This window comes from Hippopotamus amphibius, chromosome 5 (genome assembly GCF_030028045.1).
Source record: "Hippopotamus amphibius kiboko isolate mHipAmp2 chromosome 5, mHipAmp2.hap2, whole genome shotgun sequence".
NCBI classification, from domain to species: Eukaryota; Metazoa; Chordata; class Mammalia; order Artiodactyla; family Hippopotamidae; genus Hippopotamus; species Hippopotamus amphibius.
The window spans coordinates 159257496-159275652 of NC_080190.1; the positions used below are offsets into that span (position 1 = coordinate 159257496).

The 18157-nt window shown below is 48.3% G+C and overlaps 1 protein-coding gene across 13 annotated transcripts in view; it reads right to left on the minus strand.

Annotated features, from left to right (window-relative positions):
- The window catches only part of MTSS1 (MTSS I-BAR domain containing 1), a 157188-nt gene that overhangs the window by 34525 nt on the left and 104506 nt on the right, over positions 1-18157 (minus strand). For all 13 annotated transcript variants that reach the window (XM_057736153.1, XM_057736160.1, XM_057736155.1 and 10 more), the window contains one exon: positions 710-794. In XM_057736153.1, the coding sequence (XP_057592136.1) occupies positions 710-794 (85 nt within the window). The remainder of the gene's footprint in view (positions 1-709; positions 795-18157) is intronic.

The following is an 18157-nucleotide window of genomic DNA, read 5'->3' on the forward strand; positions in this document are numbered from 1 at the left end:
GCCCTACAGGAAGGTCAGAGGGATTCTACCTTGGCAGCCTCTCGTGCAACTTGCAATTCACAAAGCAGGGCGGTGCAGAACCGCTGAATTACTCTGATCTGTTCGGAAGAACGTCCCACTCTCACTGGAACACGGGTGACTCCAGATCCCCCTGCCATTTCTACCCATTCAGGACGCCTGTGAAACAGACGAGAGGCTGGCAGTGTGGAAGGTTCTATAAGCCACCCCTGCCCTCCTCGGTGAGCATGGCGGATGCACACAGGTCCCAGGTAACAGGACAGCACACACGCCTCACTCTCCAGTACGGCAGCTCTTCTTCCTAAGGGGTTCCTGCAGGGCCAGGGACCCAGAGGTCTCAGTGGGATGCCCAGCTCCTCACACTGATGGAGGGTGGGGAGAGACACACAGAGAAGATCCCGGGACGGGGGTGGGGGTGGGGGTTAGGGGGGTGGAGAAGGCTCCACGAGGCAGGGAGCCAGGCCGGTCTGGTTCTCCACCGTATTCCCAGGGCCCAGACCAGTGCCTGGCAGATGCCCAACCAAATACTTGTTCAGTGAGTGAGCAGAGTGACGGATGTGATGAGAGATGGGGTGTGGGGATTTAATGTTTGAAGTCGGTGCTGCTCGAGGCAAGCCATGCTACGTGTCACCACTTCCTTCGCCTGAAATCAGCAAGAGTGCCCGAGACCTGGGCGAAACGCGGTCCTCACCTGGAAAACTGCCTCAGCTTGGCCTCTATGCTCCGATGCCTCATGCACATCCTGGTGAGGGCCGAGCCGATCTCCCTGGTACCACCTGAAAGAACAGCAGAGGCAAATGTGAGGGGCAGCAGACAAGCAGGAATCACTGAGATCCTCAAAGAGAGAATGAAAATTAAAAAATTAGCCAGATCTCACCACAGCATAAAACCCAAGCCACTGTTTTCCAGACGTCTCACCAGGTTTGTGCACACAGACATGAACATATATATATATGGCGACATATCTTGAAATCATCAAAACAGAAGCGACCTTTACTGTACACGATACCCTCTAACATTTTCTACTGTTTTTTTTTTTTCTTTTTTGATGCTGACTGTGACCCAGAAGTCGATTTTACAACCCACTAATGGGCCTGAAAAATACTTCTCAAGGAAAATGATGAAAACAGTATCTGATATTTGGGGGAAAGCTGTAGTTTTGTTTTGCTTTTTCTCCACTTTCAGCAAAATAATCCTCTTACCATTATTCAGAACAGCCAATGAAGCCATTCCATGAAGCCACATATTCTAGAATACAAATAATGTAGAGAAAAGCAGGGCTAAAGCAAAATGAAAGAACACGGTATTTTTTTGGTGGGTTTGGACAACATCAGCAAGAGAAGTCCTCAAACTCAGAAAGTGTTGAAGTACACTGAAATACAGCTTAGTTTTCCCGAAATTCTTGTCATGCTTTTCTAAAGTTTTTTTTGGAGTCCCCATCCTTCCTCCTCTTAGAAACAATGCTTAAATCAGCATTTACTTGGGCGTGGAGGAGGGGGAAGAAAACTGTACAGATGGTAATTCTGCACCGAGCCCTGGAAAGCACAATTATAAATGTGATGAAAACACTGGGGCTCATGAAATGAGAGGGAAAAGTGTCCCCAAAAAGCACGATTTTTCAGACAAAGCCTTAAGGGAACGCCGCAGGAATTTATGGCAGGTTTAACCAAGTCGAGCTAATAGGAAAAAACCTCTCCCTTATTACTAACTCGTGACATTATTATGGGCTGTATTTTCCACTTTGCCTTCTCTCCTAGAAATGCCAGTGTGCTGCTTCAACTTCCACCTGTTTTCCATTTTATTCTGCAAAAACTATCAGGTTTCCAGAACCAAGAAAACAGTAATAATGGTGATATATATTTAATATTTCTATATTTTATTTTAGTCTGAAAAGAAGCCTTCTGGAGTAATTCTTCCATTCCTCTACAACAGGGTTTTTCAATCTTAACACTATTGACACACAGGGGCAGGATGATTCTTTGTTTAGGGGCTGTCCTATGCGTTGTAGGATGGCTCACAGCATCCCTGGCCTCGACCTACCAAAAGCCAAGCAGCAGCCCCCCAGCTGGTGACATCCAAAAATGTCTTCAGACAGTACCAAGGGCTCCCTGGGGAGCAAGATCTCCCCCAACTGAGAAGCACTTCTGTAAAAGAACTTCAGTAACAACTAAAGGTCATCTGTGGCTAACCTTCTAAATGGCCAGAAATGTTGCCCTAGAGCTCCTGGCAGCTGCCGGGAGCTTGTGACCACCAGAGCATCATTTATTGCAACTCACACGTCTCCACCTGGGAAAACCAGTAGAGGGCGCTGCTTTCACACAAGCCGCTTGCCTTCTGGGCTCACTTCAGGTTCTTAAGCTTTTATTGCTTATAAACAAGGACCAGGAACACTTTATCCGCAGGGAAATATCTCTTATTTTTCCCAGGCCTTCATTTGATTAGAAGTTAACAGCCTGGCTGCACAAGGAAACTGGCACACTCATTCACAGCTGGTAAGAGTGCAAACTAGTACTGGAGGGAAATTTAGCAGCATTTATCAAGAAATGCATTAAAAACAAGCCCCCTTTTTGACCCAGCAATTCTACTCCTAGAAATTTTTCCGGAGGAAACAATTAAGGGTGAGAGCAAATCCTTACCTATGAGGCTACTCGCTGAAATGTTGTTTACAACAGTAAAAACTGGAAACAACATCCCATTCTAGGGAGCAGGCTGAATAAATCCCACATGACAGATGAGAACGCAGTCACCTAAAGTGCTGGAGAGCGACGTTTCAGGTCCCAGGAGGTGAGTGGCTTGCATAGAGCGGAGGACGTGCTGGGACCTGGGATAAGTGCTTTGCACACGTGAACTCATTTCAGCCTCCCAACAAGCCCAGGTGTGCTGGTGTTACTAGCATCCCCATCGTACAGGCAAGAAAAGAGCCTTCTGTAATGTGGCCAAGGTCACACTGCGGTAAGTAGGATTCCAACCCAGGCCAAACCTCTGGAGTCCATGCATTTAGCCACTCAGCACATGGCACTTACTACAGACAAGGGGACATGGGAAGCAGCAGAGCCAAGAGCCTAGAACACTCCGCTAACCTAACCTACCTACCCACTCAGGGCTTCACGGTCCAGCTCTCAGATTTTGATTCCTGAGCCTAGACCTGTTGAATTGGTACCACGGGAACTAAGCTCCAATCTCTGCTAAGCTGCTACACAGAACAGAGCTAAGGGCCCGAGAGCTGCTTCACTGATTACCCACGCCTTAGTTTTTCCCCAAAACAGAATTCTATGGCTGGAAAAGATCACCTTGAAGCTCAGCTCCCTAACCCCGTTTCTCTGCTCCCTGATTTGTAAGCCTCCCAGATACTTTCACACATTGCCACTGAGCACTCATCATCCCCAGGAGAGCCCAAGGCTTCCCAGAAACAGCTGAACTGTGCTATGGTGACAAGCGGTTTCTACACATGCTGCATACGGCCCACCACGGTGCTCTGCAGCACGGGGCTTCCTGCGACAGAAGGAAATGAGGAACCACAGAGCAAACTCCCCAACAGCAGTGTCTCTGTCCAAGTGGCACAAGGGCAGGAGACAGGCGGCTGACATCCTCTATGGGCCCCAGGACCCAACCATTAGAATTACGGCTGATCTCGGCCACGCGGGGCTCCCTAAAAATAGCTCGATCTGTGGATGTGCTCAACAATGTCTTCTGCTCTTCCTGATCCTTGCTAAAAATTAAAAGAAAAAAAAAATCAGCAGGTTTGGAAAAGCTTCAGAGGAAGCTGGCTTTAGTTACAAAGCCAGAGCAGACATCTGGAAGAGCTCCGAGTTGACAGAGAGAATATTTATGGAATCAAATGACTGCAACGTACTCAGCAGCTTGTGAGTGAGGACAAGACCTTACTTCTGTTTTCCCTGCACCCAACACTGGTGCAGACTGAGGGAACCAACAACACTGACCATTTGGAGAGCATTTTTTGCTATACCTGGAGGCGGGGCGAGGGACTGGGTTTGTCTTTCATTTCATGCATAAATAGTTGTGTATTTTCTTTGTGCACACAATAGAAGATTCAAAATAAATACCAGATCCTTATTATCTTTCGAAAGGGCTACACTGATTCAAGGTCAGCCTGGAGAAACAATGGTGTATTCGTTTTCTTTTTTTTTTTTTCATTGAAGTAGAGTTGATTTACAATGTTGTGTTAGTTTCTGGTATACACCAAAGTGATTCAGTTATATATATACGTCTGTGTATGTGTGTGTGTGTGTATGTATACATGCGTGTGTATATACATATGCTTTTTCAGATTCTTCTCCATTACAGTTTATTACAACATATTGAATGTAGTTCCCTGTGCCATACAGTAGGACCTTGTTATATATCTAATTTTCTATTGTTGCTGTAATAAATTACCACAAATTTAGTGGCTTAAAGCAGCACACATTTATTATCTTACAGTTCTGGAAGCTGGAAGTCCAAAAATCAATGTCTCCAGGCTAAAATCAAGGTGTTGGGAGGGCTTCGTTCCTCTAGAGGCCCTAGGGGAGAATCTTTCCCTGCCTCTTCCAGCTTCTACAGGCTGCCTGCATTCCTTGGCTCCGGGCACCTTCCTCCCCCCTTCAAAGTCAGTGGTGTAGCAACTGCAGTCTTCTCTAACCTCTGCTTCTGTCCTCAAATCTTCTCTGACTCTGATCCTCCTTCCTCCTTCTTATAAGAACTCCTGTGCTGTACTGAACTCACCTTAATAATCCAAGATAACCTCTCCCATCTCAAGATCCTTAGGGGCGTACAGTGTGTAGGCAGCTCACAAGCCTTGAAAAACTGTTCTTTCAGGCCCGGCTTCTGCGGCATAAGGGGTCAGGGCTGGAGGAAGCAAGATGTAAGAGGTGCCTGGGCCGAAGTGCACGGCTACGCTAAGGTGCTGTGCCTCTCGGCCACCCCGAGTGCTGGTGCTGTCGGGAGGCTAATTAGGAGTCAGACGGCACCACTGGACAGGAAAGTGCCCTCTGAAACCTCTGCAGAGGAGAGGCTTGCGGCAACAGGGTCGCCCAGGGCGGGTCCCGACCTCAGCACTGCTGGCATCTTGGCCCAGCTCTGTCTTTGCCGAGGGAGCCGCCCTGGGCACTGGAGGATGTTTCGGTAGCGCCCCCACCCTCACGTCACGTCGACCAGAAATGTCTCCAGACACTGTCAGTCGTCCTCTGGGTGCACAACCGCCCCTGTTGAGAAACACTGGCCTCCGGGAACATGTGTCCACCCACGAGGAGGGGTTGCTGATTCCAGCGCGGGACCTCGGGAAGCTGCCACCGATACGCTGCACTGCCACGGCAGCAGCTATGCGGGCTGTTAGCTGGCTGCCACCCCAGCTTCACAAGCTGAGAGGTGAGTGTCAACTCCCGTCCACGTGATGAAAAGATTCCACGCGCCACCAGAGACACACTGATTTCAAAATACACAACGGACATTCCCCACAACGTCAACAGGCACACGCTCCCTCCCCCACAGACTTAGGGACACAGGAATTCAACCAGAGGCAGAATGTGTCCAAGTCCAGAATATCCAAAGGATTATGAAACAGCGCGAAGCCCACAGCAGGCAGAATCTAAGCACAGAGGCCCCACCGTCTGTGTGGTTAGGAGAACTCCTCTGCGAGGCCAGCAAGAGGCAGGGGGGTAAGACAGTGACCTCAAACCACTCAGTGGCTCGTGACTTCTACCTGGACACCAGCCAGTGATGCACTGTCAGCCCCAAAGCATCTCTGAACATCTGTGACTCTGGACACCAAAGAGGTACCAAGCACACCTAACATGGCAGGCACTCTCTCCCTGTGGACATGTGAAATCACTCGCTGCACCCACTTGTTTACAAGTTTAAAGGATCTAAGAGGGGTGGCCATGTTCCCAGGCACACAACCACCAAACAGGCCAAACACAACGGTAGGTTGCACCATGACATATTTTTATCAGAAATCTTTTCCCAAAACATATCTGTTTATTCACACCCAATCTTACCAGCTGAGGTAAGTGGGCCCCCTCCCCTGCCCACTCACCCCCAAAAGAGTCCTGGGGGCACCTTCACCGCTGCATCCCACCCTCTCTCTCCTCCATGCCACACGCGTGGGTGACAGGCAGTCCCCAGGCAGCCTGCAAAGCCACGGAGTGTGTGAAGCAGCTGCTCTCCCACTGCAGCTGATCTGGAGTCTTAGCACAAACTCCCTGCCACCTCCTGAGGGTCAGGAGGAAAAGCAGTAGAGCCTGAAGGGTTCAGAGCTCGGCTCTGCGGTCAGACAGGGGATTCAAAGCCCAGCTCCCCTATTCGCCGGCTGTGTGACCTCAGGAAGACAGACGTGCTTAGACTCCAACGCTGATGACTGTACTCCCCCAAAACGGTGATGCCTATTGGTGTTTCACGTCATCTTTGTTGCATATATCACATCCCAAATGCATCATCTATAATTTCCAGTTGGGGCTTCTTGTGAAACAACCAGAGACATCCTAGCGTTTCTTTTTGTTTCTGTTTTTGTTTTTACAGTTTTTGTCCTCCAGCTTTTATAACTGTCTCAACCATGTGTAATTTGATGGCAATATATATTTTTTTGAAAAGCAACTTGCTTTTATTTATCTTTCTAAATATTCCACTTGTTTTGCAGAAACCATCTTGATGTTTACACTTATCCCAAAGATTTACGAACCGTGCAATTAACGTAGTGACGTACGACTGGTGTCGTACACTGGGTTTGGGAACACATAACTGACCCTTGGTTGAGCCCACAACTCAGGCAGAAGAAGTGTGTGGACATAGAGAGAAGCCTACTTAGCTTTGAGCTTGTTGCAGGCAGGGGCTGGTATATTTTACAGAGAAAATAAAGAGCCCTGGTTATATCAATGGGCCAATTAAGCAGGGCTTTGATGTAGCAGTAACCAGCCAAGTCCTACAAGAAGGCGGAGGCCAGAGTGATTTACTGAGGCCTGGCTGGAGCGTCCATCCACAGTGATGCGCTGGCCAGCACGTGACAGCCTGCACTTCTCCCACACCTGTTATCGTCCTTCTTCGAGGAGCTGGCTAATGGGTCCACAGAGAGCAAGGACACAGTAAAAAGGAACAGAGCCAGAATTGCTCTGCTGGGGCTCAGGATCACACTGGCATATTGATTATTTTGAATTAAAGTTACTTAAGAAATGGCCAATGCAAGAGGGACACTCTGACCCTCCCTTCTGTCTCCCTGAAAACAGGAAAGACAACTCTCATGTGAAAGGTGTCCCCCCTGCATCTGGAGGTAGGACACCCTTGTTGACAGAGAGAGGGGGAGTTTGGGCCGAGGAGCCTGCATAAAGAAATCTTGTTACTTCTTTCATTTACTACCCCAAACCCAAACTGTGTATTTTTTTATTTTTTAATATATTTATTTATTTATTGGTTACATTGGGTCTTCATTGCTGCACGTGGGCTTTCTCTAGCTGCTGCGAGTGGGGGCTACTCTTCATTGTGGTGTGCGGGCTCCTCATTGCAGTGGCTTCTCTTGTTGCAGAGCACGGGCTCTAGGCACGTGGGCTTCAATAGTTATGGCATGTGGGCTCAATAGTTGTGGCTCACGGGCTCTAGAGCACAGGCTCAGTAGTTGCGGCGCACGGGCTTAGCTGCTCCATGGCATGTGGGATCTTCCCGGACCAGGGCTCGAACTCGTGTCCCCTGCATTGGCAGGCGGATTCCTAACCACTGTGCCACCCAGGAAGTCCCCCCCAAACTCTGTTTAGATTGTTCCCTAATTGGGCACCCCAAACCTACATTTCTTTGTCCTGTCAATTTCTCACAAGGTTATTGTTTCTTTGTCTAAGAAATCTACAAGCTGCTAGCTTTGGGCATTTCGTTGGTCCCATTTCTTTGGGACCTCCATGCACACGAATTAAAATGCGTCTTTTTCTCCTGCTATTCTGTCTTGTGTCAATTTTATTATTAGTCCAGCCACAAGAACTCAAGAGGGGTAGAAGGGGAGACTTCCACCTCTCTGACAGCTCCCTCTTCCCAAACAACTTCAAAGACCAAAGGCCGAGAAGGAGTGTTCCAGGGGGCCCGCCTGGGAAGGATCTCCTCCTTATCAACAGTTATGCACCAACCAAGGGGTCACTTGATGGAACGTGAAGCTGTAGGGCTGAGAGGTTCACAGTCAACTGACTGCAGTGAGTCCATCTCTCAGTGGCCCACACCCTCCTGGCTAACCAGCCTCTAAAAGGTGCCCCAGCCCGAGATCTCTCTTTGTTGTTTATTTTTATGTCACAAAGCTCAAGACAGTTGTGTCATCAGCCTCCTGTTATCAAAGAATGGAAAGGAAAGTTCCTATGGAATCCAGGACCACTTCTGCAATGACCTGTGGCAGGTTGCGGGTTCAGTAAACAAGGAAAGAATGTCTCTCTCTCCTTCCTCTCAAGCCCCTGCTCTCAGAGCCCAGAACCGTGAAACGTCAGGTGTCTTTTCACCTTGACAGCTGGCAGGAGAGCTGCCCGGGCATCACATCACAGAGGGCGCCTCTGCGTGCAGCAGCCGCAGCTCTGGACAGCTCGGTGGGCATACCGTCTGCTGCCCAGGGGGATGTCTGGCGGTCCCCACAGCTCCGCACCCGGGACGCCTGCGTCATGCCTGACCATGAAGCCAGGGCTCTCCTCCTGCACGTCCACCAGTGTGTTTGGGGATGTTTTCATTTCACAACTTTAACTGCTGGTACACAGACTTCAAAAGGAAGAGTCTCGAAGTGGCACTTGGGTATGAGCCTGAATTCTAAGAAGAAAAAAGGGAGCTCAATTCTGATGCCCGGAGAAGCTCAACCATGATGCCCCAGCTGCCGAAGACCACGCTTAACCCACATGTTCAGTCCAAGGGACCGAGTCCAAAAGGCCATCAGGTGGAGCCCTACAGTGAGACCAACAACAGCGTCAGCAGGGAGCCCTCGGGACTCCAGGCAGGGGACCAGCGGGACCTCAGCTGGATGCGGGCACACCTACTTGGCGTTCTAGACAGCGGATCTTCCAAGTGATCTCCAGGCTGGATTAGATGACCCCCCCTTTACCCTTTTACAACAGCCGGGATGCTGGAGGAGAGACGGGGGTGTTCCTAAAATCCACAAACACTGAGGAAACGCTACGGCGGTCTGACTCCTGTGCTGTGAGTGGAGGAGACATCCCCTGCCCTCGTGGGATGCAGCTCATCTAAACTCGGAAGCCACAGATTTCAGGGTGACCTTAGGGCTGGGAGGTGCCTCGGGAAACCCAGGAAGCAACAAACCAGCGGTTCCTGGCTGCTCAGCATCCCATGCTTGCCCTTAACGAGCAGAGACGCTCCAGGTGCCTCCTTCAGGAGTCCCGCACTCACTGCCCTTTCCCTTGCTCAGGGAAACGCATCTGCGTCCTGCGCTGTGTCCCTGTGAGGCAGTTGGCTCCTGCCAGGGGCACTGTCATTTTCATTCAAGGTCAAACGAGGCATTCAGGGTATTAAGAATATCAAACTAACTGTGTTTCTTCTGGCTTCATCAGCATTTTATTTTTATTCTTGGGCACGGACAGATGGACAACTAGGAGAGGTGGGAGAGGTGGCATCATTTAATGCCCTGTATCTGTTCAGCTACAGGGAGGGAAGGGAGACGGGTGAACAACCAGTTCCTGGTATTTCGAGTTACCATGCAGACCATCTATCATTCACATCAGCCACGTAAGCAAGCTCCACTCAACAGACACTGGTCAACCACAAATCACTGAAGAATGTCCAAATACCTTATGTTAGTCCTGAAAACGGCTTTGAAACTATCCTAACATTTCTGTATGTGCTGTTTAAATCACCGAAACATTCCGGCAACAAATACACAATTTGATTTCAAGGAAACGAACGAATAAGAAGCATGAATAGTATTTTAAGCACTGGAAAGATCTGTCCCTTTGTCTTCACAGGGTTGCTTAGGACAAAAGTGGAAAAACTTAAAAGATTTTCAAAAATAAACCCGGAAAGCTCCCGGACAAAGGAAGCATAACTTCCCTTTTTGCTACAATGGCAATCCTAACACGCTTCCATCCTCAAGGAAGAGAAAAACATGCAGAGTTTCCTGTTCAGCAACTGTATTCTTGGGCTACTGTATGTGGCTGAGATGCGTGGGACATCCAATTGGTGTTCACGGGATACCTTATACTGTGAGTGCAGCCAGTGCTGGAGAGGACCAGCCACACATTTTGGGAAGACGCCCTTGTGCCCACATGTGGGGTGGAAGATATTGCAAACTGTTATCAGCTGACAACCTTTCAGCCAATCTCACACTTCCTAGCTTCTCCCACTTCACAACTTTTCAAAATACAGAGGAAACAAGAAGAAAAAAAAAAAAAAAAACTACACACAGTCGCACCACCATCTGGTGGCTTCAGACCAGCAAGCACGAGATTCTGGCATGCATGGTACTGGCACCCACAAAGAGCAACATTCCTCTTTCTTTGTTGCTGTTTTAAAAGCAAAGCAAGGATGGTTATATGGAAAGACAAAAACACGGACACGCTCACACTTCCAGGAAAAACCATAGTAGGAGCAAAGGCATTCTGACGGGGACTCTCCCCGTCTTCGTTTCCAATGGAATGGCGCCTGGTTGAAAAGCACTGTGGCGGTGTCACCCGGGTAACGCCGCCGGCTCCCCGACATCTGCCACCGCGAACTCCTGCTGCTAGGGTCTGCCTCTGCTATACAGGCACAGAAAGATGCTCCCGCTGGAGCCAGGCCTGAGCAACTCGAGGATGCCAGCTTGCGCCAGCAAAGCAGATGTGGGCTGATGTGCAAAACCACACGTCATGTTCTTAGCTCATGAAATTGAACTGTCAGGCAGATCAGAAGCTCACAGTCGCTGATCTGAGCATTACCTTCTAGGCAGCTTTCAGGGACGGCCAGATAAATGTGAAAGGGGCTTGATCAATATGGAAGCAGAGGAGGACAGTTCCTGTTTTAGGGGTCAGAGGAAGAGCCTGCAACACCCATTTCCCCCAAAGGGATGAGACCCCTGAAGGTGGACCCTTGATGCTGCCTCTTTACTGCCCCTCTGGCTCTGCTTCTGCTGGTGACCAGACCCCTGTGATAAACAGTTTATCCTGAAGCCTCCAGTATCTAGAATCAGGTTACCCTTGTGTGTTGCTGACCTAAGAGCTGCTCTATTCCTTTAAGGGGCTTCTGTACCTCCCTGAACTATGCCAGAATGTGCTGACTTTACCATCTCTCAGGAAGCAATCTTGCTGCTTTCCAAATTATTAAGAATAGCTACCATTTCCTGAGTGTTGGCAATCTAACAGGCACTTTTTGTATTGCACTTGTAAGCACACTGTATTCAATTAAAAAAATCTCATTATACTCCTCACATAGGTATCGCTGTAAGGTAGGGATTCGTATCCTCATTGTACAGATGAAGACAAGGGGGCTCAGAGATGTTAAGTAACTTGCCCATGGTTGCACAGGAGAATTCAGGATTTGCATCCAGGGCTGAGTCCATAGTTAGAACTTTTAACTACAGGAAGACATCTCACTGCTGCGAATATGTACCAGCGTATCTGGTGGATAAGTTAGGTTTTTGCTCTCCACCGCATCCTGTGATTGAAGGAAAATAAAAACCCTGCCACCCAGACATCTGTGTTATCAGCCAGACTCAAACCACACGCTGCCGCCACTTCCTTGCAGGACTGTGTGCGGGCAGGCTGGTCTGCATGCCAGGCCCTGGCATCAGGTGGGCATGGACTGTCTCAGCATGTGGCACCTCCTGCCAGCTTCCTGTGGCACCGGGGTCCTGCTTATTTCTGCAGAGGACCCTTTCCTACTTGCCAGGAAGAATCTTTCCCCACATCACCCTTTCAGCTACTGACCTATCCCAGGAGGGGCTGCTGCAGTATAGTGTCCCAGCAATGGCCATCCCTGCTTAGCCAAACTCAGCATCCATTGGTTTTCTACAAACACTTCCGTCTCATAAAACAGCACATAGTGGGATGTGTGGACATAGTAGGTGCTCAACAAACCTGACTAAGTGGGACCTGGCAGACACACCAAGCTTCGAGTTCTAAGCTTGTAACACTCACTCTTCCCAATTCTCTTAGCACATCCCCGTCCTCCACACTCCTTCTTCCATCCCTACTCCACACCCCACTCACCACTGTAATAAAGAACTCATCAGGAGAAGCTAAGATTAAAGATTCTCAAGGAAAAGTAGCCGCATTTAGGCCAAGACTCCACCAGTGGCACTGGAAATGCAGTCAGAGTTCCATTTTGTAGCTGACTTCCATTTTGTAGCTAACCTCCTAGCCAAATTCACCGGAGATCATTCAAACAGACTTATTACCGTCTTAATCTCTTCTCCCCCTTGATTTCTATCTTGAGTCATAACTTCCCTCAAAGGTTTCTAAATGAATGTTTGGATGGTTTCTGATCTAAGAGTAACTGAAACTCTAACCCTGGTACAGCCAACAGGAGGCTGGCTTTTACAGCCAAGCAGAGAAAGTAGGTCTAAGGCTCTGGCAGGCAAGAAAGCAGCACCGTGACACAACCAAAGTGTCCTTAGGACCCTACAAGCCAGGACAGCCCTGTCCTCCCAGCCTCCATGCAGGGTACAAACTGGTTTTAGTTCCTAGTTCCCCAACTGAGCCCCATCAAGGTCAAGCAGTAGTAACGTGGATCCAAAAACTAGTCCTTTCCCCACTTCCCTGAGAACTCTACCACGGCATGGACCCTGCCAGGTGAAATGCAGGAGGACCAGGTGGCCTGGACTCGGAGGAGAGACATGCGGAATGTGACTGTTCACTGTGTTCACCCCATAGGACACGGGAGTTTTTCGGGGACAGGCTCCTGCTGGTGAAGCTTGCCCGTCCCCTGCCAGGTGTCCTCCTGCCAACAGAGAAACGGCAGCTCTGGGTCCAGAGAGACAAGGAGGCTTAGGATCATCAGACAATGTGTGAGGGCAAAGGGGCTCGATGGCAGCTGAGGGTGGGTCACAAAGTGGCCCTTGGTTCCCGCTGGCCCCCATCTATCCCCATGCCTGGGAAATGAAGAAGCCCACACAGGACTCAGTATAAAAAGGTGGGCCCAGAGTAACCTTTCTCTTCTGCCTTGCAGAGGACTAACAGCTCAGAGGCCTCTAGCACTGGCACTTAAGGATGGGATAACAGAGGGAAGGAGTGCATCAGGGGACCAGACGACCGCTAGCTCAGCTCCCTGCTCCCATGCATATACACACGCTGCCACATCTGTAGCGCTGTTCTGGGCTCACCACTGCTTGGGCCTGTGTCCCCCACTGACAGGTGAGCTCCAGTGACAATGTCTGAACCACCCCTGAGTTCCCAGTGTCTGGCACGATGCATGCCTCATTTTTGACTCAATAGATACATATTTTGCAGATAAAGGAAACCAAAACAGCAAGAAAGAAAGAGAGAGAGAGAAGGAGAGAGGGAGAGAGAGAGAGCGAGAGAGAGAAAGAAAGAGAGAGAGAGGAAGGAAGGAAGGAAGGAAGGAAGGAAGGAAGGAAGGAAAAAGAAAGAAAGAAAAGAAAGAAAGAAAGAAAGAAAGAAAGAAAGAAAGAAAGAAAGGAAGGAAGGAAGGAAGGAAGGAAGGAAGGAAGGAAGGAAGGAAGGAAGGGGAAAAGGAAAGGAAAGGAAAGGAAAGGAAAGGAAAGGAAAGGAAAGGAAAGGAAAGGAAAGGAAAGGAAAGGAAAGGAAAGGAAAGGAAAGGAAAGGAAAGGAAAGAAAGAAAGAAAGAAAGAAAGAAAGAAAGAAAGAAAGAAAGAAAGAAAGAAAGAAAGAAAGAAAGAAAGAAAGAAAGAAAAAAAACATTTTAATAATTGGATAACATCCTATTTTGAAGAGCTGAGCTAAATCTGAGTTCCCAGGAGAGGGTGCTAAGAGGTTCTTTTTGAGTATTAGACTCACCCCTGGATCCACTCTGCCCTGTGGTGTGAGAACAAAAGGGAATATGAGTTCTGGATGCAAAAGCTTGTGAGCTCCGGGAGGCTGCCTGCTTTAAGAATCAATATCATCTAGGGAAAGAGCATATCTACTGCTAGCTGGATAAAGAATATTTAGACCAACGTTTGGCTGTTCTGCCAACCTTTCAAATGAAATACCTGAGTGCCTACTACGTGCAAGGCATTAACGAACAATAAGAGAGTGATTCTTCTTCCAGGTAAGAACGCACACAAACAAAAAATAAGGAAGGCAAAACAGAGAATCAAGTCTTTTTGTTTTAAGATACGGGGCTGATAATGGACCTCAAAAATCCCCATTAGGATGGAAGAGGGTCCATTAAAATGTTCACAATATTCAGAGCATATTTTTTTTTAGAAGATAATTACTAACAATCACAGGAAGCTTCAGATCCCCTTATATGCTGTTAGAAAAGCCTTTGCAGAAGCAGCTCTGTTGCCATGACAACAATCTCTTGGCTGAGTATAAAGGAGGACGAGGGACCTACCAAACGGTGTTCTCAACAGTCAGCCCTGAGGTTTCTTAAAGCCACTTTCTAAAGGACCTTCAGCATCTCGGAGTTACAGAATTTGCAAGCTGAATGAGACCTTAGGAGTAACCTAGTTTTAAGCTTGTCACCCTAATTTCTCTTTGCTCACCCTTGCCTGAGTTGCCTAGACTCAGCTGAAACATCTCTAGGGCCAGAGACCTTACTCTGCTCCCACCCGCAGAGGAAGAGGGCAGGGAGCTCCCCCCCACCCCCCACAGTCCTTGGAGTAAAGTGAGCATAGGTTTAGGAGGAGAGGGAGTTATTTCCCTTCCCAAGCAGAAGGTTTGGGTAAAGTATTCTGGCCTCTTTGGCAATAGCTGCCATTGTTCAATGAGGCTGAACAAAACAAGAACAGCCATGCAAGGTAGTTCCTCCCCGGTCTTAAGTACAGGGCTGGTTTCTAATTCCAGCCATTGAACGCTATCTGGAAATTCATAATGGTCACTTAAATAGAGCACCAAGGACCCTGGTGGTATTCAGTAAACCACTTGGGAGACTGCATATGGCAAAAACATAATGACACGCCTTGTGTCCACCTGCTGTATACACAGCACACACGTGTGCGTGTACATATACACCACGATGTGCCTCTTTAGTCACCCTGCAGAGCAGCAAGGACAGCTTCTCCCAGGGTCATTTTAATTTTTAATTTTTTACAATAAACTGCATATATTTAGAGTGTACAATTTGGTATCCCAATCTCCCAATTTATTTCCCCCCCCCAACCCTCCCTGCTTTCCCCACTTGGTGTCCATATGTTTGTTCTCTACATCTGTCTCTCTATTTCTGCCTTGCAAACAGGTTGATTTGTACCATTTTTCTATAGTCCACATATATGTGTTAATATACGATATTTGTTTTTCTCTTTCTGACTCACTTCACTCTGTATGACAGTCTCTAGGTCCATCCATGTCTCTACAAATGTCCCAGTTTCATTCCTTTTTACAGCTGAGTAATATTCCATTGTATATATGTACCACCTCTTCTTTATCCATTCATCTGTTGATGGACATTTAGGTTGCTTCCATGTCCTGGCTATTGTAAATAGTGCTGCAGTGAACACTAGAGTGCATGTATCTTTTTGAATTATGGTGTTCTCTGGGTATATGCCCAGCAGTGGGATTGCTGGGTCATATGGTAACTCTATTTTTAGTTTTGCAAGGAACCTCCATACTGTTCTCCATAGTGGCTGTATCAATTTGCATTCCCACCAGCACTGCAAGAACGTTCCCTTTTCTACACACCCTCTCCAGCATTTCCTGTTTGTAGATTTTCTGATGATGCTCCCAGGGTCATTTTTTGAGGTGAATTCATATGGAGTCTTAGGTAACTCCCAGGGGGGACACATTTATATAGACTGGGATTGGGAGAAGAGGACGGGGTAAACTTGGGGGGATTGCTGGGTAGGTAATTTGTATCATAAAAGTGGGTACAAGCCTTACTGAAGGGGAACCCCACACCTTGCCCACGTGTACTGCTATAAGGAGCGGCACGGCCTGCAGAGGAATTTTCCAGATCAGGCCCACCAGACGAGGCGACCTCCAAGTGTCTCGGACACCACCCCAACATGGTGAGGTTCCAAGACATCAGGTACCCGGGAAGCTCTCCCAGGTGCCTGCTTCCATCCTGCCCTCGACTTCCTTCAATTCCCCGTGTCCTGCGGCTCCGCGCTTCCCAGATGGCTTTGGACACCATCTGCATCTTTCAAGAGACACTCCGGGCCAGCGCAGCGGTACCTGGGACCACCATCCTGAGGAAGCTTAATGACTCATTTCATACCAGAAAGAGTCAGAAAAGTGTAAAGTAAAGAATCTGTTTCTAAACGCCAGTGTACTTGGTGCCTTATAAAGAATTTCTACTATCCCAAAAGAAGACTCTGAAAAAAATTAAAAAGATTTGCATGACCTACAGTACTCTCCTTGATACTAAACACCCAAACAGTCTTATTTTCACAAGAACAGATTTACAGCACCAGTGAGCAGGGGTTTCCGCAAAAGGCTGCCACGCAACCCCCCAGGAGTCCCCACCAACTAACCGATCAGGAACCCAACATTCCTTCGGGGAAGAACCCAGCAAACCATCTTAATGGTACTTCACCAGCAAACTTTAAGGTTTGAGGCAGGAATTAGCTCCAGCAAGAATTAGTGTCGATTTCGGGAGCATCCCAAGAGATGGCATTACACCACTCCAAACCAGCGCTAACAAATGAAGACAAAGACAGAGAGCAGCTCCCAACCAGACGGTGGAGGACAAAGGGTGGAAGGACTGGCAGGAGTAGGCCTGTTCCTGTTCCAGAAAAAGAGCTGACCCTCCCCCACTGTGGGCCTGCGAGCTGCATTTCCAGATGACCACGCAGGGCCACAGGAAACAGCACAGGCGGACGGCCATTAGGTGAGAATGGCTCTGCGTTCGGACAGCTGAAAAGACCAGCTCCCAGCCCTGGAGAGGCTGGTTTATTTTAGGAAGACAATTACCAGTTATTACGAAGCTGAAACTGACCTTTCAGGTAGGAGTCTTGGGATCAGGATCTTCTGGTCTCAAGTAAGAAAACAGGAAAAGCAATGACATTTGAATGACTTCAAGTTTAAAGAGTATGTCTGTGTGCCTGTGTGTCTATGAGAGACAGACAGATACGGACACGAGTGAACCCAAGGGCAGGGACAGATTAAAGCACCCGATGGTACTAAACCACTAGGTTAACACGGAATTGTAACCAGCCCACAAACATTCCAAAGCAGAGTAATAACTGTTTCATAAAGAAACCAAAGAAACCCAATTTTCTTATTTTTTAAGGCCAAAAGACTGAGACCCATCAGTCAGGTGGATGAACAAGCCTAGGACACCCACCATCCAGCTGAGTGGATGCAACCCAATCCCATATGCAGGCTATTCCTCTAAATTCATTCTTCAGGAAACGGGGCTTAGTGCTAGTAAAAGAAGGGAGAAGGGAATCCTTCTTGAATGAGAAATGAACCCTAGGGAACGTTTCTCTGGCCCTGGAAAGATGGCCTATTACTGAGCACCTGAGATAGAGAATAGCAGGCCCAGCTGGTTATGAACCTAGACCCAGGCCCCCGTGTACACCACTTCTCAGTCAGCTCAGGACAAGCCGGCCGAGCAGCAGTGTCCCACCAAGGTTCAGGCGTTGGACATCTCTCCTCACTGTTCCACCTCTCCCTCCAATCAACAGTATAACCTTGGGTGACAGCTACTCTGACCCTCAGTTTCCTCCTCGGACAGTAGCTTCTCCAGAGACCCAACGAGGATTGAGTGAGATAATCCAAGTAGGATGCTGAGCACCAGGCCCTGTGCGGATGGAGTAAGTATGCAACAGATACTTGCTATTAACATTCAAAACCACAGCTCTCTGATTCCAGACCTCTTCGCTGCCTTTGTGCACAAGCTTCACACAAGACTCTCAACTAAATCTGGCTTGGATTTACATCCCACCTCATTCCAAAATGCATTTGAGTTTTCTGTTTAGTACCTCAACTGCAGCAGAAATGTGTGATGACCAATTAAGAGGAGGAGGTTACTGCCTTCAAAGACAGCCACAGAAAGGCCTTCAAGCCTCTTAGGGTTGCTATGTATGGCTGCACAAGTTGTGCACTGCACAACTCCAGGGGACACCATTCCCATAGACAATGAGTCGTGA